At 42.5% G+C, this 26845-nt stretch overlaps 1 protein-coding gene across 1 annotated transcript in view; it reads left to right on the top strand.

Annotated features, from left to right (window-relative positions):
* fam171a2a (family with sequence similarity 171 member A2a) overlaps window positions 1-26845 on the top strand; it is a 274253-nt gene that overhangs the window by 176062 nt on the left and 71346 nt on the right. Inside the window, exons 4-5 of the mRNA XM_041173473.1 lie at window positions 4540-4698; window positions 8629-8805. Coding sequence (XP_041029407.1) covers window positions 4540-4698; window positions 8629-8805 — 336 coding nt within the window. The remainder of the gene's footprint in view (window positions 1-4539; window positions 4699-8628; window positions 8806-26845) is intronic.

Raw genomic sequence — 26845 nt, forward strand, 5'->3', positions numbered from 1 at the left:
GGGATAGGTAGATAAGGTGGTTAAGAAGGCATATAGGATACTTGCCTTTATTAGCTGAGGCATAGAATATAAGAGCAGGGAGGTTATGCTGGAACTGTATAAAATGCTGGTTAGGCCAAGCTAGAGTATTGCATGCAGTTCTGGAATCCGCATTATAGGAAGGATGTGATTGCACTAGAGAGAGTGCAGAGGAGATTTACCAGGATGTTGCCAGGGCTGGAGAGTGTTAGTTATGAGGAGAGATTGGATAAACTGGGGTTATTTTCCCTGGAGCAGAGGAGATTGAGGACAGACATGATTGAGGTGTATAAAATTATGAGGGGCATAGAAAGGGTAGACAGGAAGGAACTTTTCCCTTTGGTGGAGGGATCAATAATCAGGGGGCATAGGTTTAAGGTAAGGGGCAGGAGGTTTTGAGAGGATGGGAGAAAAATATTTTTCACCCAGAGGGTGGTGGGAATCTGAGACTCACTGCCCGAAAGGGTGGTAGAGGCAGAAACCCTCATAACATTTAAGAAGTATTTGGATGTGCACTTGCAATGCCATGCCATACAAGGCAATGGGCCTAGTGCTAGAAAATGGTATTAGAATAGTTAGGTGCTTGTTTGACCAGCGCAGACTTGATGAGCCAAAGGGCCTTTTTCTGTGCTGTAGACCTTTATGACTAGCCAGTGAAAAATCAGCCTCCTTTCCTGCTTGCAGCCAGTAGCCAAGTTTATAATGGAAAAGTTGTAATGTAGATTAACAAGATTATTGAGAGGCTACAGTTATGAAGAGAAACCTGAGAGGTTTGTTATTTTTTCCATTGGAGCTGAGAAGGCTTTGGGGATGATCAGAAAGAAGACTTCAAGATTAATGAAGCATCATGAAATAGTAATTAGTGATGGACATTTTACACTAGAATGTGAGACAGTAACAGGGAGAGCAAGAATATTGGATAATATTTGGGAATTTAGAAAGAATAATTTTTGTACAGAGGCTGGTTAGAGTATCAACTTATCTTCCAGCAAGTGTTATAGTAGCAGAAAATTAAATAGTTCCTTCAGGATTTGGGTAGCGAATATGTCGCTCTTAAAAAAAAGATTTGCATTTATATAGCACTTTTCATGACCACCAGACATTTCAAGCACTTTACAGTCAATGAAGACTTTTGAAGTCTAGTCGCTGTTGTAGTGTAGAAAACATGAGTTAGTGTGATTGGATTAGGAGGCTCGTTGATGTGAAGAACTACAATATTCAGACTTAATGGGCTAATGACCTGATTCTAGGTGGAAACAGTCAGTGTTTAGCAGCAGCTGCTCTGGTCCTGTCGCAGAGGAACCAGAGAATCCTAAATTGATGCTCCCCCTCTTTTGAAGGTCGAAGCATCGGCCCCATTGCAGTGCTTGTACTGGAGGCCAGGTTCCTGTCAGTGATGGCACTGTAGTATAATGATAGTGTGAGTTAATTTATTTTGCTGTATGAATTCTCAATATTCAGCAAGGTTGGAGGCCCGGAGTTCAGATAAATCAAAAAATCCTAATTCAAGACTGACCATGAATCCTTCAGCTGATGGCCAAAGGCAAGAAAAATGTTGCTTTTATTTACTATTGAGAAACCAAGCTGAAAGGCTGAGGACTAAAGTGCAGGATAGCATCAAGTCTGTAATAAAAGACTATGAGAGGAAGAAATAAACTAAGGAAGATAAGGAGTTCTACATTTAGTAATCCTCAGAAAGTTTGAATTGAAGTAGGGATTTTATGATGAAGCTTCATTTCAACATTGGAACTGTAAAGAAGGGACAAGATGGTATAGGAAGACAAATTTAAAGTGTAGAAGGAAGAAGAGTAGAAAGTTAAGAGGCTCACTAATCGTCATAGTGTTGATAAAGTTCATAGTTTGCAAGAGAGAAAAGATCAAAGGTAGACTTGAGAGAAGAATCCTGTTTCTTGCAGCAAGATTTTTCATGCTTGGATTTCAAAGTGAGAGAAAGTTCAGTAAAATAATGCTTATACACCTGAGCCGGGATTGTGTTGAAAGGAATCCTTAAATTTACCAATGATTTAAGGCCGAGTTAGATTTTTGATCTACAAGGCAGTCAAGGGTTATGACAGCAAAGTGGAGTTAAGGTCACAATCAGATCAGTCATGATCTTACTAAATGGCGGTGCAGGGTCAGGGAGCCAGTTGGCCTACTCATGTTCCTAATTCTTGTGTTCTTATGAGTTCCTCACTATTTTAGTTGGAAATTGAAGTTGTTTAAAAGTTAATTAATCAGAATTTATTAAAAGTCTCAAATTGACGGACAGTTTGTTTCTTAATTGATTTGTCCATATCTGTGAAGAAAGATTGCTTAATGAGATTAAATAAATTAATATGACATTTTCCCAGCAAGGCATTTTTGTGAATAAATTACCATATTTTTGAAAAAAATTCAATGTTGTCATTCCCAGATTCTGACACTGCTGGTACAATATATCTGGATCCCCGCTAACACTGTTAGTACAATAGATCCACTAACACCGCTCATACAATAATTGGATCCACTAACATTGTAAGTACAATATATCTGGATCCACTACCATTGCTGGTACAATATATCTGGATCCACTAACACTGCTGGTACAATATGTCTGGATCCACTAACACTGCTGGTACAATATATCTGGATCCACTAACACTGCTGGCACAATATGTCTGGATCCACTAACACTGTTGGCACAATTTATTTGGATCCACTAACACTGTTGGCAGAATTTATCTGGATCCACTAACACTGCTGGCACAATATGTCTGGATCCACTAACACTGTTGGCATAATTTATCTGGATCCACTAACACTGTTGGCCCAATTTATCTGGATCCACTAACACTGCTGATGCAATATATCTGGATCCACTAACACTGTTAGTATAATATACCTGGATCCGTTCCTCTTTTGACCATCATTGCAGGCATTTGTTATCCTGAATTTAGCAACAAATTAGGCCTGCTCAGCTTGACAGTTGATAGAAATAGATGAGAGATGACCCAGCTTGATCCGAACCAACCTAATTTTCACAGCCTGACTTGACCAATTTGGTAGCTGTGGACAATGAGATTGAGAAGGGAGTAGCTGCACTGCTTAATGTACAAGAACCCTGAGTTATCATCAGATAGTTGGAAAGAATTTCCTGATGACGCCCATATTTATTATTCGCCCATGGCCCCAAAAAGCTTTACACCTGTATTATAGCTGCCGAGATTTTGAAAGAAAGTGCAATCCTGTGTACGTTTGTTCGGAAATCTTGACAGCCATTTTGTTGTTGGCCTCTTTTAATGCTGATCCAGAATACCAGAAACTTTGGAACCAGAAAATAAAGAGACAAAAAATAAAATTTAATCAGAAAGCATGTAAATAAATGGAAAGAAGAGCAGAAGAGAGAAAGGGGCACAAAAAGCAAATATGAAAGACTGGAAGGAAACAAAAAAATCAATCAGGGAAACTGAGATGAAAAGTGGTGGGATATAGGATGATACATGTAATATTACAGCTTTGAATTGGATTTGTCCCTAAATGTAAATGAGAGAAAACAGAGCAAATTACTAATGGAGTGATTTTATTTTCTTTGGACTATTTGTCAGTGTGTATGTCCTTCTGGGTGGTGGTGTTCATGGGTTTGGAAAGGACTGTTAAAGGACCCTTGGCGAGCTGCTGCAGTACATCTTGTAGAGTTTTCCTCCAAGTCACTCACCATCCTGACTTGGAACTACATCACTGTTTCTCCCCTGTCACTGTGGCAAAATCCTGGAGCTCCCTCCTTAACAGCACTGGACTCCCTCCTAACAAGCCACTTCAGAAAAATAGAATTGTATTTGTACCTACACCACATAGACTGCAGCAGCTCAAAAAGGTGGCTTACCACCGCCTTCTCAATGGCAATTAGGAACGGGTAACGATTACTAACCCTGCCAGTGATGCCCACACCCTGAGAATGAATAAAAAATATAAATGAAAGCTTACAAACAAAAATAGGCAAGTTATTGGGGATTTGTAAGATGAAAAGACTCTGCTCATTAATGGGCTCATTTGGGAAGAATGCTAATTGTCAGGATTTGGTGTTGCGGGGAATCCCCAGGAATCAAACCCCAGTGAGAAGAGGGGACTGAACTGATAGGGGAAAAAAGGAAAACGAAACTAAAAGAGAAATAACTGCAGAAGTCCAATCACTAAGGGAAAGTACTGGTTACTGAGAGTGATCACAGGAAATACACAACACCACCATGTACGAGAGACCAACAATGTTCGAGATGGATATATGTTTCATATGAAGAGGAATATTGATTGTTTTAGCCTTTGAGGTCTTTTTGTTCCTTTAAACTATGCCCCTCCAACCTCTGATAATGTGACTTCTGGGAGAAATTTCAGAGAAGGGTGTGTGCAGAATTTTTTGTGCGTCAATAAACCAGAAGCCACACTGTGTGTGTGTGTCAGACAGAAATGTTGTAACATTGCAGTGATGATCTGATGTAAGCGGTGCTTTATTTTCCAGGTATCATGGTCAGTTTTCTTCCCATTTAGGTGCCAAGAATCAGCCATGGGTCCAGTTCCAGAGGAAGAATGTTGGGCTTCCAGCAAACGCATCCTATAATGACCTGTCTGCTTTCCTAACAACAGCCAACACCGAAATGGAAGTGGAAGGATTCCCCTATCTCTTGGGCTATGAAACCAACACAACAGGTACTTGAATGTTAACACGGCCTTGTTTTGCTGGGGAATATGAGGAGCTGGAAGATTACAGAAACCTCACAGATGCATCATTTTGTGAACCACTACTGACAACATCTGCAACCAAGGATTTATTGTGAAGATTACAGTACTTAAACTCGAAATATGATTTCTAATGATAAGACCATAAGACATAGGAGCAGAAATTAGGCCATTTGGCCCATCGAGTCTGCTACGCCATTCAACCATGGCTGCTAAGTTTCTCAACCCCATTCTCCCGCCTTCTCCCTGTAACCTTTGATCCCCTTACCAATCAAGAACCTATCTATCTCGGCCTTAAATACACTCAATGACCTGGCCTCCACAGCCTTCTGTGGCAATGAAATCCATAGATTCACCACTCTCTGGCTAAAGAAGTTTCTCCTCGTCTCTGTTCTAAAAGGTCTTCCCTTTACTCTGAGGCTGTGCCCTTAGGTCCTAGTCTCTCCTACTAATGGAAACATCTTCCCCATGTCCACTCTATCCAGACCTTTCAGTATTCTGTAAGTTTCAATCAGATCCCCCCTCATCCTTCTAAACTCCATCGAGTGCAGACCCAGAGTCCTCAAATGTTCCTCATATGTTAAGCCTTTCATTCCTGGGATCGTTCTCGTGAACCTCCTCTGGACCCTCTCCAGGGCCAGAACATCCTTCCTGAGATACAGGGCCCAAAATTGCTCACAATATTCTAAATGTGGTCTAACCAGAGCCTTATAAAGCCTCAGCAGCTGATGTGCTACACTTGCTCCTGTACTGCAAGCTTTGTTCACAATATCATGTTATATTTATTTATTTCTATTTTCTCTTCCACTTCAAATCACCTGAGGTCATACACCATTCTCTGACAGGGATGATGGGCAAGTGACCTGTGTCAGTGCAACATTGTGGTGTGGGAGAGGGGACCAGAATGACTTCTAAGTCCTGCGCTCCTCCAATAACCATGATCGTCTTTCCTTGTGAGAAATAACTGCCCTTCTACCACCCTTCCCCACTGATGACTTGGAAAGATAAACAAATTGCATGTGCGGGGAGTCACAAGTGTAAATATTCTTTTCTGTCAGAGCCTAGCTTTGCATACAGGGGAACCGACACTGCTTTACATGTCTTGAATAGCTAGGGGGTTCCAGAGACAGAGACTCCATCTAAAGCTGATCTTGATTGTGTCAAGATTCTGTTAGCATTTATGATGCTGTAGCAGTGGAGTCAATCTATTTAAAATAAAAAGACTAACACCTGGATCAAAATACCAGTGGTAAGAATGTCTTACAAATGCATTAAAATGAGTAACATTGAACCACCCAGAATGATCCCTGTATCTCCAACTAAAAAGATGTGATGCAGCGGATTGGATATAAATAAAAAAATCTGTGATTTCAGAAGACCCTGTTTTCATTTTTTTATTCTTGGGATATGGACATTGCTAGAAAGGCTCACATTTATTGCCCTTGATACCCTTGAAGAGGTGGTGATGGGCCGCCTTCTTGAACCTCTACGGTCCATGTGGTGAAGGTTCTCTCACAATGCTGTAATATAGGGAGTTCCAGGATTTTAATCTATCAACATCAGAAGAATGACTATTTACAAGTCAGGGTGTTGTGTGACATGAAGGTGATGGTGTTCCAATGTACCTACTGCCCTTGGCTTTCTAAGTGCAGGAATTTACAGGTGCCCCTTGGTAGGTGTTTATCATGTGTTATGGGGGAGCTGGGTTGATCACTTGGCAGTCTTGGAATGGTTCTCTATCAAGGTACTAAAGGGAGGGCAGGAAAGGAGAACAGAGACCTTTTCTGTAGCATTTAATGCACCATATTGTGTATGTCTATCTTCAGACATATTAATACAGAGGCTATAAGTTGAGCAAGTTGGACTGTTTTTTCCCTGCCCTTTCGCCTGACCCTTCTTAATAATTTGAACCTATTCTCTATGGTTATTGTTTAAATAAAGTTAATGGATTAAAGATATAAGGGTAACTTCTTATGAGACTGCTTCTGTTGGACGTGGGTGGGTGAAGTGAGGATGACTAATTTTTTGTGATCGCCTTCATTAGCAGCCTTTTGGTGGGCTGCTCTCCTATTTGGAACCACTTGCTGGTTGGAATGGGCCAATGATCTAGTAACTTCACCAGGCAACCCAGCCTGTCCATGCAAATTAAAGTGGTGCAGTGATAGGGGGAGAGGCAACCCCTGTTGGGCATTGTGGAGTCAGCAGTTTGACCTTAGAGTCATAGAGGTCTACAGCTCAGAAAAAGGCCCTTTGGCCCATCAAGTCTGCACTGGTCAAGCTAGTACCTATTATAATCCCGTTTTCCAGGACTAGGCCCATAGCCTTGTATGCCATGGCATCACAAGTGCACATCCAAATACTTCTTAAATGTTATGAGGGTTTCTGCCTCTGCCACCCTTTCAGGCATGGAGTTCCAGATTCCCACCACCTTCTGGGTGAAAAAATCCTTCCTCACATCCCCTCTAAACCTCCTGTCCCTTACCTTAAATCTATGCCCCCTGGTTATTGATCCCTCCACCAAGGGGAAAAGTTCCTTCCTGTCTATCCTATTTATGCACCTCATAATTTTATACACCTCAATCATATCCCCCCTCAATCTCCTCTGCTCCAGGGAAAATAACCCCAGTCTAATTGATTAATTAGTTTCCTTGATCAATATTGAGATACTCTATCCCCTTTTGCTTTCTTCCCTGTCTCGCCTGAAGACCCAAATCCTGGAATATTGAGCAGCCAATCCTGCCCCCCTCTCAATCATGTCTCTGTGACAGCAATGACATCATACTTCCATGTGTTAATTTGTGCCCTCAACTCTTCTGCCTTATTTGTCAGACTCCTTGCATTAAAATAAATGCCATCCAACCTTGTGCCTCAACTGGCCTATAATTCCTATGCCTTCTAGACTCACTTGCTGTCTCTTGGCTGTGCATCTCCCCCTTCTGAACCTCCTCTCAAGTATCCCAGCCCCCTGCCAAGTTAGTTTAAACCCTCCCTAACAGCACTAGCAAACCTTCCCGCAAGGATGTTGGTCCCATTCTGGCTCAGGTGCAACCCGTCTGCCTTGTACAGCTCCCATGCCCCCAGAAACAGTCCCAATGTCCCAGAAATCTAAAGCCCTCTCTCCTGCGCCATCCCTCCAGCCGCACATTCATCTGGACTAACCTCCTATTTCTATACTCACTGGCGTGTGGCACCGGAAGTAATCCAGAGATTACTACCTTTTGAGGTCTTGTTTGTCAATCCATTTCCTAGCTCCCTAAATTCTGCTTGCAGGACCTCATCCCTCTTTCTACCTATGTCATTGTAGGGTCAAAAGGTTTTTAAATACTCTCTTTGACTCCATAAAAATCATTTCCAAACCATCTTGAACCTTTTCAGAATTGCCTGCAACGGTCCCATTAAGGACCTCTGGTTAGGGGCCATATGCCATGCCAGATGCCAATGGCTGAAGCTTATCAAGTACATGCTCTCCCACATTGGGACTTTACAATTCTATGCCATTTTCTTGGCAATTCTATCTCTCTTCAATTCAACTGACGGCAGGATAATGGATAACATTCAGCCTAAAAAGTCAATGTAAAGTACATGTGGGTGAAATTGGATTTGGGAGTAGAGCAAAATGGGCGTTTGTGAATTGGTAGTGATTTCTCTCCAGGTCCAATTTTCTATGGTTTAATGGGAAAAGAATTTGGAGTGCGAAACATGCTGGAGATTTGTTACACCCATTATGTCAAGGCCAGATATCACCCCATAACCCTTAATTGGTGGAATTGACCTTGCTGGATTTGAAAAGTCCAGTTTGTATACTAGCTTGTAGAAAATCGGTTTTACAATCTTACATGCTGTTATTAGGGTGCTGATCATACTTTTTTTTCAAATAAACTTCTTTTTCAATATAAACAGTTAATCACTCCAGACTTGAACTGATTCCTGTGGCTGCAGTCAGCATTCACCTGTTCACCAGTAATGGCTCTTCCGTCCAAGTGTCCGGCCCCATTCAAGTGTCTGTCCCTCTTCCTGCTGACGGCCTTGTAACGACAGCGAGAAACATCCCAGCCTGGAAGTTTGACAGGAAGACTGGTGAGTAACCTTTGCTGAGGCAGACACATTTGGCATTAATTTACACTGAAGCAAACAGGTCTGTGGCAAAGGAAACAGTTAACATTTCAGGTTGATGAGCTTTTGTTGTTATATTCCAGGGCATTTAAATGGATAGACATATAGCTTTTTTTATATGTTCATTTGTCAAACATGGACATCGCTAGCAAGGTTATTGTGCATTCATAATTACCCTTGAGAAGGTGGTGGTGAGCCGGCTTCCTGACTCTCTGCAGTCTGGTAAAGGTACATTCACAATGCTGATAGGGAGGGATTTCCAAGATTTTGACCAGTGGATGGTAAAGGAATGGCAACATATGTCCAAGCCGGGACGAGCTGTGACTTGGAGGGGAAGTTGGAGATGACTGTGTTTCTCATGCATCTGCTGTCCTCGTCCTTCTAGGTGGTAGAGTCCACTGGGTTTGGGAGGCAGGAGATAATGATTTTAGGTTAGACTTAAATTAAATGGAATGTATAAAAATCTATACATTTCCCTGCCTTCATGTATATTGGTCTTGTATTTGTTTATAATGAACTAGTTGATCTCCTTGTCGTTGCTCTTAGATAAAATTAAAGAAAATATTGGAATTGAATAGCCCTCAGCAGCTGACATCTTAGTTTTAGCATGCCCATGCATTAAGTGCTCGGTGTCTTACGTGACCCTGAACTGAGCTTTCAGCCCCATGCCTTCCCCCAGCACTGAGATCTCCTATCTCCACCTCCATAATATCCCCTCCCTGCCTCAACCCATCTGCAGCTGAAACCCACATCCACTGGTTTGTACCCTCATCCATGCTTGTTACTCCCAGACTAACCCAATGCTCTGCAGGCTGGGATCCCATCTTTTACACTTCATAAATTGAACTTATCCAAAACTCAGCTGCCCATGCCCTAACTCGCACCAAATCACATTTATTCATCACCCCTCAGCTCCCTAAGCTGTGTTGGTGTCAGATTGAAAACATTAAGAATTTATTGCAACATATCAAAATGTTACATTTATTCCCCCATTCCATGAGGAAAAAAACCTCATGGGTATCCAGGTATCAAAAGTAGTTAGTGTCAAATTAAAGCCCCCTTGTGCTACAAAGGCAAGTCATGACTGGAAGTAATTGGATAACTGGTGCAAAGAATTCTGTGAACTGCTTTATTTCTGTACAGAAAACCGACCATGTTCTCTTTAAGTGAACAATTTTCACTAAAAAGTATGTTGCTGAATTCAAAGTACTCCACTGCTCTGAGCTATCCATTCATGAATTTGACTGGTTGCACTCATTGTGGAAGCCCAGAGTGACTAACTCAATGGTCTTTTTCTTCCCTATCAATGAGGAACCACAGCTCTACCACACAAAGTACATTTGAGATAAGAAGGTTTACCATATGGAGAATTGTCATCATAATCACACAGACCATTGTCCTCTGGTATGTTGGAGTTATCAAATTAGACTGAACCCCTCACCAAACGTTGCATAACTTTCCCTCCTCCTTTCAGAAAGCGCTGGTGAATGTTGCTGTATAGCTCCATAGTTGCTTTCCCAAGTGGCTCATATTAGCTCAAGATGGTGGGTCTTGGTGGTTATTCGATTGTGGCCATCTCTGATCCTGGCAATACCCGCCGCTCACACACATATTTTCCAGCAAGGATCATGAGGTGCCTACCTGCAGTAGGAACCCTGACAATTCCCTCTCTGACCAGCCCATGTATAGAATCAATGCAGCTCTCCCCAATGCTATCTCAGCTGACAACAGTAAACTCATTGCAGACTGAACTATGGATCTGGAAAAACTCAGCAGGTCTGGCAGCATCGGCGGAGGAGAGCACAGTTGACGTTTCGAGTCCTCATGAAGGGTCATGAGGACTCGAAACGTCAACTGTGCTCTCCTCCGCCGATGCTGCCAGACCTGCTGAGTTTTTCCAGGTATTTCTGTTTCTGTTTTTGTTTTGGATTTCCAGCATCTGCAGTTTTTTGCTTTGAACTATGGATTTCCCTGGTTGCAGTGGTTCAGTATCAGACCGGGTATTGACCTTACCAACTGATCCATCAGAAATCTGTAAGAAAAGACATTACTTGTGGAAATAATTGTATCTTCTACACATTCCCAGATGTGCTTTTAAATCAATAGTGTCCTATGGTGCTTTACTTGATTACAACCTCTCTTTGTCAGGGCTGACTGGGATGTGTATTTCAGGTCAATATTTTTTTGTTGTTGTTCTGACTTCTCCCTGACTTTCGGTTGTCATATTTATGCAGAGCTGGTGAAACCCAGGCATGCTGGTCAGTAATGTGTTCCAACAGAAACAAAGCCCTGGAGCTAGCTTGTGGCTTTGCACATTTGTTTTCTCTCTTCACTTAAAGTTGATTCTGATTGGGGTCCCTGAAAAAGCAGCGCTTTATCCATTAGTCACAATTATTATTACCTGAATGAATTTTCAGACTCCTCAAAGCCTGACCAGTTCCAAAGAATGGAGGAAGTGTTAGGAATCGAGCAGTGGACTACTTTGACCCCTTAGGTTCTGCAAGACGTCAAAATAAAACCAGGTTAAACAAATGGCCAACAGGCACCATGTCGAGAGCATTGGGGTCACTGAATTCATTTGAACATTGTTGCTGCTTAATTCCTCTTTGCACTGCAAACAGTGCTGCTAGTACAATTCATAGAGTACAATTATTTGCGGTTTAAATATTTCTAGTTACAGAGAGCTGGAATCAACCTAAGGGAGCATGATGGTGGTGGAGTGGGATGGAGGGGAGCAGTAGAAAATCAAGTTAACTGGCGCTTTGCCTCGTACGCTTTGTTGACACTCTGAAGATAACGCAACATCATCGCATTGGTGGCTGTGTCTACTACTAAACTAATTTTTACATTTTCTTGTAGGAACTCAAATCAAATATGCCTGGCAAATAAAATATGCCTGTGCAAAGGCAAAGGCCTGTGCAAACTTTTCCTGATAGTACAGGCATTAAACTGTTTATGGAACAGGCAACTGTAACACTTCTACCTGGTGAAATACTATCCTTTCAATAAAAGACAATCTCAATTGAGTGATCTGACAATAACAATTTGCATTTATATAACAACTTTTGAAGCAGTCACTTGGCATTATCTGGTACCAAGCCACATGGAGATTTTGGAGCAGGTGATCACAAGCATGGTCAAAGAAATCAGTTTTAAGGAGTTACTTAAAGAATGAGAGTGTGGTAGGGAAGTGAAGAGGTTTATAGAAGGAATTCCAGAGCTAAGGTCCTTGGAATCTGAAGGCATGGCCACCAATAGTGGGCTGATAAAAATGGTGGATGCATGAGAGGTTTATGGACTAGTGGTGCCTTCTGCACTGTATCCCGTGCTGCAAAGGATTGGACTATGTTGACTGAGATATGCTTTGTGAATGCAAAGATGCTGTATGAATGCAAGATCTTTATTTCTTTAAACCATTGTTATCCCTCACCCCACTCCCTTCAAACCATGTTGCTGCTACACAATTGAAATTGTCTCAACTCATCTTGCGTGGAACTAAAATCCCAGGGGACCATTTTCATCATCAATCACGACATTCTTTTAAATCAGTTTTTATGTGCTCACAATCAAACTGGAAATTTTTTACTTGTTGATGGTTACTTTACAAATATCAATTTCCAATGAACGTGTCATTATGAGTGTGAGCTGTTGCTTCCTGTCACACCTCTACAGACAACTTGTCCTTCAAAGGGATTCAGTTTTTGGACCACTTGCATCAGGCAACGGCCTCAAGTTGGTCTCGGTGGGGGGTATGTCAGAACAGACAGCAGGGGGTGGGGAGAGTCTGATAGTGGACATTAGGAGTGCTGTGGAGTCTGGAGGAGCCTAACTGCTCCTCATTTAAAGAAATGTGCTTACTTGCTTAGTAGCCTGTTAGGCCAGATTTACACCAAGTAGAACAAATCCAGTGCTGACTCCACATAGGGCAACTAGATTTCCTGAGAGGTCCTAAAATAAGAGTTAGGCTCCTCACAAGCTTTTGATAGGGGCCTAACGACTGTTTTGGGCGGGTACCCCGAATGATTGAAAATTGTCTGAAGCCAATATGGCATCTGAGGTTTATCAGGGGTTCTTGGGTGACAGGACATAGCCGCGTGAAATTGTTCACTTTCCCGTCCCATTTTCCATCTAGAAAATGAGCACAGCAGTGATCAGCTTCTACTCCATAATCCCATTGTCTGGTCTGCTGGAGGCCAATGCAGGAAAAATAAGAGTGCTGGAGCTTTGCATTGTAGGCACTCAAACCTCTCAGCCAAATCTAATTACCATGGTAATAATTGCAGAGGGACAGGTGCATGTAACAAAATGGACAACCAGATTTTGAGCTGTTTCCTCAAGCGTAGCATGAAATGTACTCAATGCAGAGAACTATTTTTAAGCAAACCAGTTGCTGGTGAAGACTGCTGGGGATATTTCAGTGATATGACAGACATGCCTGGAGTCACAAAGGATTTCGGCTCCTCAGAGGAAGCCCTCAAGTGGCAGGATTTGTACATAGCCCACTCAGTGAGCATGTAGATGAGGTAAACACTACATGTATTTTCTGGAATGTAGGGGAGGTGGGGGATTGCTGAAGGTTTTGTAGATTCCTTCAACAAGTCTGTATCTGTGGTTTACCTTCCCCATCTCACTCCATTTAATTGTGATAGGGCGCACATTACATATTTGTAAAAATCAGTGAAACCTTAGCATGCCGATCGAGCAAATTCAAGAAATGAGTAGACTGGGTGTGGTAGATTCCCAGGATATTCTGCACCATTTTTGATTCCTGACTTTTGGATTAATATTCAAAAATAAAGCTATGACATGGTTATATGCTAGAGTCTTCCTTTTAAAGGTCAACAGTATTTTGTTAAGATAATCGCATGCATGTGTGGAACTCTGGAAGTAGCAAGAGATGTGGACACTCTTCTTGGTACCTGCCTACTTCTTCATCCAATAGCACAGCTCTTCAACAGGGTCCGTGCACCACCAAAATTTCAAGGCCTAGTGAGCTCCATGTTCCAATTCTTGACAATTCAGCTTAAATGTCTGACAGCATGTGACTACGAAAGCTCAATGAATTAAGCAGATACTTAACATATGACTTTATAAGTACCATGTAGCCATAGAGTAGAATTAAAGAATGATACAGCACGGAGAGACCCCGTTTGGCTCATCGTGCCTGTGTCATCTCTTTGAAAGGGCTAATGATCTGCAAAAGCATGTTTAGGTTGCACAACTCCATAAATATTAAATGACTAGTTAAATAAAAGTCTGTACAATTGTATTTATGACAGCAAATCAACTATCATGACTGTTGCTGAAATGTCATTCTTTACAGCAGATCTGAAGCCATATATCAGATTGCATGTCTCTTGGTGAATATGAATGAAAACTCTATGTTTATAAAATAGCTTCTTACACAACTTGAGCATGACATAAGTATCCTAGATTACCACTTTTCAACTAGTTGTCCTTTTTTTGATTGATGAATTGAAAATTCTGTCTACTTGACATAAGTCATTCTCCAATTAAAGGCCATGGGCAGAATTTTCTGCCTGTTGGGTGGGCGGGCCTGACCCAATCTCCGGCGGGCAGGAAGCCGATCCCCGCCGGAGATGCAGGCCCCGCCGCCATTTTACATGGGCGGACTAATTAAGGCCCGCCCACCATGACATCCAGCAGGAAGCGCTATGTGCTCCTTGTGCAGGCAGGGGTGGGGGGTTTCCCCAAAAGTGAGAGTGCGCTCTTTCGCGCAGCACACGACAGAGCGCACATCTCCCTGTGGCTAAGTGTGGCCTCAGGGAGATCGCTGACAGTTTTAAGAAGATTAAAAATAAAAAAAAGAAAATTCCCTAACATGTCCCCCTCATGTTCATAATTTACAGTAAAACTTTATTAAACTTTTTAAAACACTGCATGAAACCTCATCCCGTCAGTGGATGAGGTCTCATGTTTTTTCTATTCCTCGCCGGGGCTCCTGGCCTGCCCGCCAGCCTTAAGGTTGGACAGCAGGTCCTTTAATTGCATAAATGATCCTGTCTATGGCTCCGATTGACCATTGACAGGTCGACGGGCGCACAGCTGATTTTGCTGCACCCCTGCCTTCCTGAAAATTTAAATGGGGCGGGATGACGTTGGGGGTTCCCCCTGACTTCATCCTGTGTCATTTTGTGCGTCGGCAAGTGGGCCCCGCCCCCTGCTCGCCAACAGCAAAATTCTGCCCATGAGTCCAAATACCATTTTCTTATGGACGCAGTTGGTCTTGGGCAGGGTCATTGGGAAAGAAAATTGGACTACCAATTCATTAATGCTCGTCTGTGCTGACACCCCTAGATCAATTTTACCCCCATAATTGGCAGAATCTTGTGCTTTCGTTGATGGTAAGCTAGGATGCTAGGGCATGTACTTCGGCAGGATAGTGGTTACCGGAACCCCACTGCCTTCCCATCTCTGCCTGCATTAAGCTCTGGGCGGGAAGGCCCATCGTTGACCTTCCCGCCCCACTGCCTATTGAGGCCCTTGAGTGGCCAATTAATGATCACTTAAGGACTTCGTCCCACCGTTGCTGGTATTAACCCAGCAGCAGCTGTGTGTGGGGTGAGGGGGATGGTGGTGTTGGTTTTGAGTCCCCTTGATCAAAGGCACCCAGTGCCTGATTGAGGGACTCAACATCAGGAAAGGGGGAACCCACTCAACAGTCAGAAGCCTGCCTTTGCTACTGATACTGCCCCCCACCCCCCAATAGCTTTCTCCCCGCTGTCCTCACTCTTGAAACGTCCCTCCCACATTACTTATCTGTAGCAGCAGCTATGACATCCTTAACGGCTCTGCTGAGTACAAGGGCAGTTTTCTGTAGATGAGACTTCTGCCCCCAGGGACTTGATTCCAGAGGAAGTCCTCGCCACTGCTTGATTGGTTTGTGGTTTGGCAGGCCTTCCCGAAAAGAGGCAGCGCAGACCTTGCCGGCTCTCTAGCCAGCAGGCGAGAGCCCCAATGCCTGAACAAGATTCCATCCAATGTCATGATAACCCAGTCAGATTCTGTTCCTCCCTCACACTTAACTCTTCTATATTGTGGAGCTTAGAAATCTGGCTGCTGGAATGTTGTACGCTATAAGACTTTTGCGTTTAAAGGGCAGTCACCATGATTTAAGCAAGCTTAAAACACTTGCTGTGAATTATCTGGTGAATTAATGTTTCCCCTTGGGCAAATGTCACTGTTGTTGGAGTGTTCATGTTTAGGAACTATGCCTGCCAGATTATGCAGCTAGAAAAGTTGATGGACTCATAGCCAAGGTCATGTCAGTGTTTCTCTGGCCATTGTACTGAGTGCTGCATCTCCGTTCTGTGCACTCATGGTTACCTGCTCCTCTCGGTTGCCTGACCCGTCGGTTAGCATCATGAGGCTGATCGGAGCCATCGCTGCCAAACCCAATCCTGTCCTCACCAATGTCCACACAGATGCACTTTTTGCTGGGAGTCACAGGATAACCAGCAGGAGTAGGGACGCTTATTAAGAAGGGAGAATGAGGCTAACTCTAAAGTTTCCTCAGTTCCATATTAGCCAGTTGCCCTGGCAACAGAGCCATTTTAGATGCAGCATGCCTTCAGTCTGAGGCCTGTTGAATCTGTCTGCAAAGACGTGATTCCAACTGCTCTGACAATAGCATTCAAAGCTGCTGCTCACATTCCCTGTTAATAACTGTTATTATGTCATTCTAGCTGTGCACTGCATCTGATGTTTATGCCTTCATTCAAAGAAAGTCACTCTGGTGCTGTTTGAGACAGGGCACAAAAGTAGCAAAGCAGAGCAAAATTCAGGGTTACTGCATCTGGAATGGAACTTTTCCAAGGCTAAATATAATTTATTATTGATAAAAGGGTTAAAGGGAATCGGATTTTGTTTTGCAAAATGCTCCATTGTGATTTCATCATGAGTCTCTGCAGCTTACTGTCGGTTACTTTGGTCTCTAGCGGGGGTGGGCTGTGATTATTATAATTATTATGAGCAGCAGCTAGTAGTCCATGTATATTAGAGCCATCAGGGAATAAGGAGGGAATTCCTCCACACTAAGAATGTTATCCTCAATAGCTAACAACAACAGGAATTTCTAATTGATGATAAACATAGGAAGAAGAGTAGAACATTTAACCCTCAAGCCTGTTCCACTATTCAGTCAGATGGTTAATCTGCAGTCTAACTGCATGTATCTGGTCTTGTGTCCAGTACAGCCATGAAGGTATTACAAATTTTAAAACCATATTTTAAAAAGTGAACACAAAAGCTGTTAAGATGGCTTCAACATATAATCTGATTTTTGGCATTTGAACTGTAGACAGTAGAGTAGATGGCTAATACTTGATTAAATATGGATCTGAATCAAGGAACCTCACAGCCACTCGTGAGATTCTAACACGTCATTCTTTAAGGATGGACCAAAACCTGCTGAAAACAGGGTTTGCAGACAACTCGTGTCCATTTTTCACCAGGGACACTGAAACTCAGTGGGTGTTGGGCGAATTTAAAATGGATCCCATCGATCTTTCATTCTATTGTGATGACCCCTCGTCTAACAATGCTTGACTGTCTCAAACTCTCAAGTGTGAAAAACCACAGTATAAGATGGGACAGATAAGTGAGCAGAAAGCCATCAAATCAGTTGTAGTCAACTAAGAAGCCAAGGTATAAACAGCAATACCTTGAAAGTGGGAGAAGGACTTTCTCCAGCCTGTTCCAACTTCAAGTTCATCTTAGAACCAACACACTGGCAATTCACCTATAAGAAGCCCCAGCTTATTGAGAATCCTCTGCTTTTCAAGATCTTCATTCCAGCCAAAGCATCTACTCATCTAAGAAACTACAGGCCTGCTGCAAAAGAGACTGGAATAATCCCAAATTGTAATTGTATTGTTTTTTCTTTGTCCAAATCTAATTTGTTTGTGAATGATGTTGTGTTTGCATCCAGTGAGTAAGACATTGTGTTTTTAAACCTCCAGGGCAAGTGTGGGATAATAATAGCTTTATTTTAAAACTCACAAAAACAGCTTGCTGCTGAAGTTATTTAAATTGGGGCAAATCACTGAGGGTAAAAATACACACACTTCACATGCAAAACACTTTGATCATGGAAATAAGAAAAAACAAATTCTGTCTGTGACCACTAACTTGCCCCATATCCCTTAATCTCTTTGGATAACAAAAGCCTATTAAGCTCAGATTTAAAATTTTTAAGTGGTTTAGCATCAATTGCTATTTCTGGAAGAGAATTCCAAACTTCTACCACCCTTTGTGTGTAGTGTGTATCCTAATTTTTTTGTGACATGTCTGGCTCCAGTTGTTTTAGACCATGTCCCCTAGTCCTAGGAACATGGAAATGTAGAAAACAGAAGCAGGAGTAGGTCATTCAACCATTCAAGGCTGCTTCGCCATTCAATATGATCATGACTGATCCTCGAGCTCAACACCATATTCCCATTCTCTCCCCACACCCCTTGTCGCCCTTAGAGTCTAGAGATCTATCTGCTTCCTTCTTAAATATATTCAGTGACTTGGCCTCCACAGCCCTCTGTGATAGAGAATTCCACAGATTCACCACCCAGTGAAGATGTTTCTCCTCATCTCAGTCCTAAATTGCCTACCCCATTTCCTGAGATTGTGACTCCTTGTTCTAGACACTCCAGTCAGAGGAAACACCATTCCTGCATCCAGTCTGTCCAGTCCTGTCAGAGTTTTATATGTTTCAATGAGATCCCCTCTCATTTTTCTAAATTCCAGTTAATACAGACCTAGTTCACCCAATCTCTCCTCATACAACAATCCTGTCATTCCAGGATTCAGTCCAGTGAAGCTTCGCTGCACTCGTCTATGGCAAGTATATCCTTTCTTGGGTAAGGAGACCAAAACTGCACAGAATACTCCAAGGCCCTAAAAAGCTGCAGTATGACATCCTTGCTCTTGTACTCAAGTCCTTTTGCAATGAAGGCCAATATACCATTTGCCTTCTTAACTGCTTGCTACATCTGCATGCTTGCTTTCAGTGATTGGTGTACAAAGACACCTTTGTACATCATCATTTCCCAATCTATCACCATTTAATTAATACTTTGCCATTCTGTTTTTCCTACCAAAGTGGATAATTTCACACTTATCCATGTTATACTGCATCTGCCATGTACTTGCCCACTCACTCAACTTGTCTAAATCACCTTGCAACCTCTTAACATCCTTTTCACCACTCGCCATTCCCACCTAGTTTTGTCGTCAGCAAACTTGGGAATATTGCATTTGGTTCCCCCATCGAAATCCTTGATATATGTTATGAATAGCTGGGGCCCAAGCACTGAACCCTGCACTGTCCCACTAGTCACCACCTGCCATTCTGAAAATACCCATTTATTCCTACTTTCTGTTTCCTGTCTGCTAACTGTGCCAGTATATTACCTCCAATCCCATGTGCTTTAATTTTATACACTAACCTCTTATGTGGGGCTTTATCAAAAGCCTTCTGAAAATCCAAATACACCACAATCACTGGTTCTCCCTTATCTATTCTGCTAGTTACGTTCTTAAAAAAAAATTCCAATACGTTTGTCAAACATGATTTCCCCTTCATAAATCCATGTTGACTTTACCTAATCCCGTTGATATTTTCTAAGTGTCCTGTTATTACATCTTTTGTAATAGACTCTAGCATTTTCCCTATCATGATGTTAGGCTAACTGGTATGTAATTCCCTGTTTTCTCTTCCCTCCTTTTTAAATAGCGGGGACACATTTGCCAACCTCCAATCTGCCAGGACTGTTCCAGAATCTACAGGATTTTGGAAGATGACAACCAACGCTAGATTCTCTAACCAGCAGAAATAGTTTCTATCTACTCTATTAATTCCTGCTTGCCTTTAAAGGTAGCATATACCTTTAAAATATACGAACCCAATGGGTGAAATTTAATGCTCCCCGCAGAAGTGGGCTGGAAAGTGGAGGGGACTTATAATGGGGTGGGAAGGTGTGATGTGGAGACTCTGTCCTCTTCCTGACTACCCCAATTACGTCTTGGTGGGAAGGGTCAAGGACGGCCTTCCCTTTTTGGAGGCTGATTGAGGTGCTTAAGTGTCTGCTTTTTTTTTTATTCTTTCACAAAATGTGGACATCACTGGCTAGGCCAGCATTTATTGTCCATCCCTAATTGTCGTTGAGAAGGTGATGGTAAGCTGCTGCAATCCATGTAGTGTAGTTACACCCACAGTGCTGTTAGGGAGGGAGTTCCAGAATTTTGATCCAGTGACAGTGAAGGAACGGCGATATAGTTCCAAGTCAGGATGGTGTGTGGTTTGGGGAGGGACTTGTAGGTGTTCCCATGTGTCTGCTGCCTTTCTTAGGTGGTAAAGGTCCTGGGTTTCGAAGGTGCTGTTGAAGGAACCTTGGTGAATTGCTGCAGTGCATCTTGTAGATGGTACATGTTGCCAGCCTCTGTTTTTAATTCGCTCTTAGGATGTGAGCATCACTGGCAAGGCCAGCCTTTATGGCCCATCCCTAATTGCCCTTGAGGTGGTGTTGGTGGTGGCTCATGTGGTGTAGGTACAACTACAGTTCTACCTTTCTGTAGTGGCTTGTTAGGCCATTTCAGAGGGCAGATCTGCAGTTACATGTAGGCCAGAACAAGTAAGGATGGCAGATCTCCTTCCCTAAATGACACAGTGAACCAGATAGCATTTTAACGTCTGATAGTTTCATGATCATTATTCACAAAGCTAGCATTTTATTCCAGATATATTAATTCATTGAATTTAAATTCCCCCAGCGTAAGTCATGAGATTTGAACTCATATTTTCTGGAGCATTAGTCTGGGTCTCTGTATTAGTAGCCTGGTACCATTACCACTGTGCTACTATCTTCCTAAATTGTCCATCAGCTCTTGGAGGTGGTACATCCATCCTGCACCAGAAATTGCTCCTGTTGAAGCCGCGAACCCCATTTGCAGCCAGTGGGTTGCTCATTGGGACTCAATCCCGATGGGACTCCCAGAAATGGCCATGGTGGGGTTGCCACCGGCTCTCTGGCCATTGAACAGGCCCAATTCTATGACCATTAAACCCACACTTTTGTAGAAATTTCCTGATGCACTGAGGACCATATATAAAGATGCTCTTCTCTGAACTCATCCTCAGCAGTCTTGTCCAAGCCAGCAGTGGTTTTAAATGTTGCTGTTTCAGTCTTGTTGTCTTCACTGGCAACAAGGCAGATAAACTATCTTGAGATGGATCTCCAAATCACTAGCAGAAGCAGGGCTGTTAACATTGCAGGCCTGACTATAGTCAGCAGTACAGAAAGGGAGGTACAGCTTTTCACTTGATTCCTGACTTGAAACTTCACTGGAAATTCACCCAGAATGTCTCCACTCCGTGCATTGAATCTTGGGAATTCCAGTTTGGAAAAAGCCTCGAAGATTAAGATCTCTCCACAAGTCATGGGTGAAGGAACCAAGTGGTTTGGCACGGTATAGAGCCAAACTTATCAGAAATCTCACTTTCTGGTCTGTGTTGACTTAGCTGATCCCAGTCAAGAGAATAAATGAGGTGCCACAGCAGTCGTCAGTGCCACTGGGCATGCAGGGGAGAAAACTCAATGAAAGTTGCTGTTCCTGCCCTCATAACTTGGTGGAAAGTTTATGTGTGAGGTCGAGGGAGATGGTGAAGATAGGATTGAGCACCGCTGCCATTGTCACCACTCTCCCTGTCGCACCTTGCATACGAAGAATGCCCTCTTGGCAAAGTTACCAGAGAGAGAGGAGCGCAGCTTTGGACAATGCCCTCAATACATGCCAGAGCCTTAAATAGAGGACTGGAGAAAATTGAATTGTTTCTAAAATATAGAAGGCTGAAGACAAGAGTTAGAAAATTGGGGAAGAATTTCTAGATAGGGCTGAAGAGAGGAGTAAGGTGCAAGACTGACATACCCTGTATCGTTTTATGTTTAGTCAGGATATATCTGACTTTTTCAGCCGCTTACTTTCAACTAAACTCTGCTGGCAGCTAAGATCAGAGACAAAACACTAAAACAGTGTGCCAACCAGATACACTGCGTCAGCCAATGAGTTAGAGGCAGGAAAGGACTCTCAGCCAGCAGTTTATAGCAAAAATAATTCATTTAAACAACACACTACATCAAATAGTCTACAGAGTCTTATTTAAGTAGTGTCTCCGCAAAGCAGAAGTTGTGACTGAAGCAGGCTGATTACATTGCTTGATAAAAGCAGACTTATTTCTTCAGCAAAATGCAGTAAGTGGAGGATAGTTGCATACAAATTCTGTGCATAAAATCAATCATAATCACTTAAATCAGGAGGAATTGGCAGGAGAATCATTTCTGTTTTGCCCAGTAACAGTGGTATAACAATGTATAGGTCACTTTACATAAGAGCACAAAAAAAGAGAGGAATCTGACCCTCAATAAAGGCAAATGTCAAAGTCCTGCAAATGACAATACAATTAAAAATTTTAAATATGCAAAGGATGTGGATAGCAGATCAGGAAGATCTTTGTTAAATAATCTCTCGCATTCTACAAAAAAAAACCCCACAAAAATTCTCTGCCTTGTGAGCGAGATTCCCCATGACCAAGAGTTTGGGTTTTCATCTCAGGTCACAGGTACATCAGAAAGCTGAAGTTGCCATTTAGGACTAGCTTGGATCTGATGCCCATCTGGGGAAACTACCAACAGCCCTACTGATCTTTCATAGTTCTGACAACATTGAACGCGTCTCTCGGACAGAACCTAATCTTAATTTCCAAGATTCCTTGTGGATTTCTCCCTGAAATATCAACAACAATATTTACATATCGCCTATAATGTAGTAAAATACCCCAAACTGCCTTAAAGGGATGTAATCAGAAATGGGCAGGATGGGTAATAGCTCTCCAAATTTTTCCATCCCACCTACGACAATGCCTGCCACTGGCAGGGCCAGAAAATTCCGGCCTTGGTAATGAAGGGGCATCTTAAAGGAGGAGAAAGAGAGTTTTACTAATGAAACTCCAGAGATTAGGGTCTAGGTATAGCATACCTCAGCAGAGGGAGATCTCCAAATGAGGGAGCACTTCATATTGTAAAGAGCAGTCATGTTATATTTAAGCAATTTTTAAAAAATGCCAAATTAGAGAATAAGTTGCCACTAGTGGTTACTTTGCACTAGTAGTTGGATATCCTTCAGCTTCCATTTAGATTTTAGTAACTCTTCGGTCAGTTTGTTAAACATATATGCTGATGCAAAACTGCAAGGTGAAAAATCTCTCCTTTGACTTAAAGAACAGTGATGACCTTGCCCCTTCTGTTTAAATTCATGTAGTCAGGGTGAGCTTGGGAAAGGAACTTTGTGTACTCGCAGCACTGGCCTCTGCCCTTCCCCAGTGTTCCAGGTTATCAAGTACCAGAACTCAAGGCACAAAGTGTAGAGGTCAAAGAGCATAAGCTATGCATGCCACAGACTTGATCCAACTGTGAAATGTGAAATATCTAAAGAATGAACACTGGACAACTTGTTTTTCTTCACGCATGTAAATTTTAGACTGTTGGGAAAAAGAAAAGTTTGTTAGGCTCAAAAAGCCTGCCCTTTTTTATAGCTTAGCTCTCCTTCACCGCCCTCTCACCATGTACCTTGATCTCTTTTGTCAATAGACACAGCTATTAAGACGAGAGGAAGGCAGGAAACTGTAGACCAGTTAGCTTGACGTCTGCCGTGGGGAAGTTGTTAGAATCAATCATTTAGGAGGTTATAGCTGGGCACTTAGAAGAGCTGAAGACAATTGGAAGGAGTCAGTATGGTTTTGTGAAAGGAAAATCATGTTTAACCTATTTATTGGAGTTTTTTGAAGGAGTGACATGCTCAGTGGATAAAGGGGAACGTGTAGACGTACTGCACTTGAATTTCCAGAAGGCGTTTGATAAGGTGTCGCATCAAAGGTTATTACAGAAAATAAAAGCGCGTGGTGTAGGGAGGTAACATATTAGCATGGATCGAAGATTGGCTGGCTAGCAGAAAGCGGAGAGAATGCATAAATGGGTGTATTTTGGATTGGCAGGGTATGACGAGTGGAGTCCCACAAGTGTCTGTGCAGGGGACTCAACTTTTTACGATTTACACCAATGACTTAGGTGAGTGGAGTAAAAAGGTGATAACTAATTTTGCAGATGACACAAAAATAGGTTGGAAAGTATGTAGTGAAGGGGACATGAGGAGGTTGCAGATAGATATGGATAGGTTGAGTGAGTGGGCAAAGATCTGGCAAATGGAGTTTAATGTGGGAAGATGTGAAGTTGTTCACTCGCCGGAAGAACAAAAAAGCAGAGTATTACTTAAATGGAGAATGGCTGCATAATTCTGAGGTGCAGAGGGATCTAGGTGTTCTAGTACATGGGTCACAGAAAGTTAGTATGCAGGTACAGCAAGTAATTAAGAAGGCTAATGGAATGCTATCCTTTATTACAAGAGGGATTGAACATAAAAGTAAAGATGTTATGCTTCAGTTATACAGGGCATTGGTGAGACCGCACCTCAAGTACTGTGTGCAGTTTTGGTCTCCTTATTTAAGGAAGGATGTAAATGAATTGGAGGTGGTTCATAGGAGGTTTACTAGATTGATACCTGGAATGAGTGGGTTGTCTTATGAGGAAAGGTTGGACAGACTGGGCTTATTTCCACTGGAGTTTAGAAGAGTGAGGGGTGATTTGATTGACGTATACAAGACCCTGATGGCCTTGACAAGGTGGACGTCAAAAGGATGTTTCTTCTTGTGGGTAAGTCCAGAACTAGGGGGCACTGTTTTAAAATTAGGGGTCACCCTTTTAGGACAGAGGTGAGGAGAAATTTTTCTGAGGGTTGTGTGACTTTGGAACACTGTCTCAGAAGGTGGTGGAGGTGGGGGTCATTGAATATTTTTTAGGCAGAGCTAGATAGATTCTTGATAGGCAAGGGAATCAAAGGTTATCGGGGTTAAATGGGACTGTGGAAATTGAAACACAAGAAGATCAGCCATGATCTTATTGAATGGTGGAGCAGGCTCGAGGGGCTGAATGGTCTACTCTTGTTCCCATTTCTTATGTTCTTATCTGAGCCTTTTACCCAGATACTGACTACTTCAATGGCCTTCCCTGCCAACATATTCCACAAATGAGAGGAAGGGGAAATGTGTTTGTGGATTAGCAACTCAAAGAATTCCAATCACCGGACAGATTGCAGGAGTGAGAACTTGCTGCACTTTTGTGCATGTGTGTTGTGTAAGTAATTGCTATTCTGACTTTGGTGAAGATACATTATATTAGGTGTTCAAACCTTTTGTCTTCATGGACCAAATTTTGTGTCTATGGAGCCTTGAGGAGTCCACATATATAATTTAAGTGCATATTTCAATTAATTTTGCATAGTTTTCAAATTGCTGACAATAACAGATTTAGGTGTTCCGATTTAAAATGCATCCATAAATGAGACAATAAAAGCAATCCCACAGTATAACTCCCGGTTTAGCTTAGAGTTTTCGCTGCCTCACTTCACATTTTAAACTCTAATGAGTCTCCTTGTTTCCCAAACTGACTTTCGAGCTGCTTTTTGTACTCCAGATCTGTGTCTCTTTCTTTGCTTCTTAGCATCTCACTCATATTTGACTCTCTCCCTTTTTACAGGTTCTCTGTAACTATGGGCTACATATTACAGGGGGCAGATGGCTTGCACCCTTGGAAGCAAAGTTGGCAGGAAGCCAACTTTCTCCATGCCAGCCCACCCTGCAGCCATGATGCGTTCCAGGTGAACTAAATTGTCTGACAGTGGGACTATGCCCCTCATTGGGAGGAAGTCCCGCCCTTGGCAGAGGGCAGGTAAAACAGGGTGGTTGGGAGATCCTGGCTCATTGGATTGGTTGGCAGCTGCAGCAATCCAGGAGCATCAAGAGCTATGTAGTGGGCTCTGCCAGCACTGCAACCAGTCCCAAGAAGATGACTCAGCAGATCCCGGAGTGAGGTACACCCTTGATATTGGGGAGGGAGTTTAAGGAAGGGTAGGGGGTAGTTGGTTTTGGCAAGCAGGCAGGAAGAAAGGGGGTACAATCTTAGGAGGGCTGTCCCCTGATATGCAAAGGGTACCGCCTGAAGAGAATATCCCCACTTCCTTCCCACCCTTTTTAAAAACTTTTGAAAAAAAACAGCCTGCCCACTCCTGCCCAACTGTCCACATCAACTGTATAATGGTGTGGGCAGCATATTGTCAGGGTCAATTAGCTTTTTAAAAACCTCAATTGACCCTTAATTATTTATTTAAATCTGGTGTGTGGGCTGCTGATTTCAGATCATGTCCAGCTACCGTGTTATGGGGGTGGGCAATCGCCCTGTTTTACCTGCTCCCTGCCAAAAACATGCATGGCAGTGGCATGTAAAATCCAACCCTATATCTTTTGCACTCTCTCCTGTACACTCTTAATTATTTACCGTAAGTCTTTATTGTTCTGCCTTTGCTTGCCACACTTTCTGACAATGTATTGCATAGCCACTTAACTGACTCCCTCTCTTCCTTTGTCTTACTACTGGCTCTTCCTGTATCTGACTTTGCTTGTAATAAAAGACATCCCCTCACAGTTATCATTGTCAAAATGGAGCCCTGGTTCATTGTTAACTGAAATTTCAGTCAGATCTGCAACATATTTTTCTCCTGTGTGCAGGAAATTTCAAGACAGATAAATATGTTTGTATATGAAATCAAATGGTGTCGCAATGGAGAAAATTGATCAGGATAACATGCAAATTTAATCTGGGATATTTCATTTTAAAAATAGTGAAGTGTAAATATAGTGAATACTCTGAGAAAATAGACTCTTTCATTTCATCATTATTGATTTTTTCAGTTAGCTCTACTGCTCTGTAGCAGGTTCAAACGGTTCTTTTTCCATTACAATGCTTGTAAACAGTAAATACGGAGACCCCCTTGATAGGTAAAATCCTTTAGTTTTCATCAATGCAATATTTGAAGTCCAAAGTGC

The sequence above is a fragment of the Carcharodon carcharias genome, chromosome 23, assembly GCF_017639515.1.
Source record: "Carcharodon carcharias isolate sCarCar2 chromosome 23, sCarCar2.pri, whole genome shotgun sequence".
NCBI lineage: Eukaryota > Metazoa > Chordata > Chondrichthyes > Lamniformes > Lamnidae > Carcharodon > Carcharodon carcharias.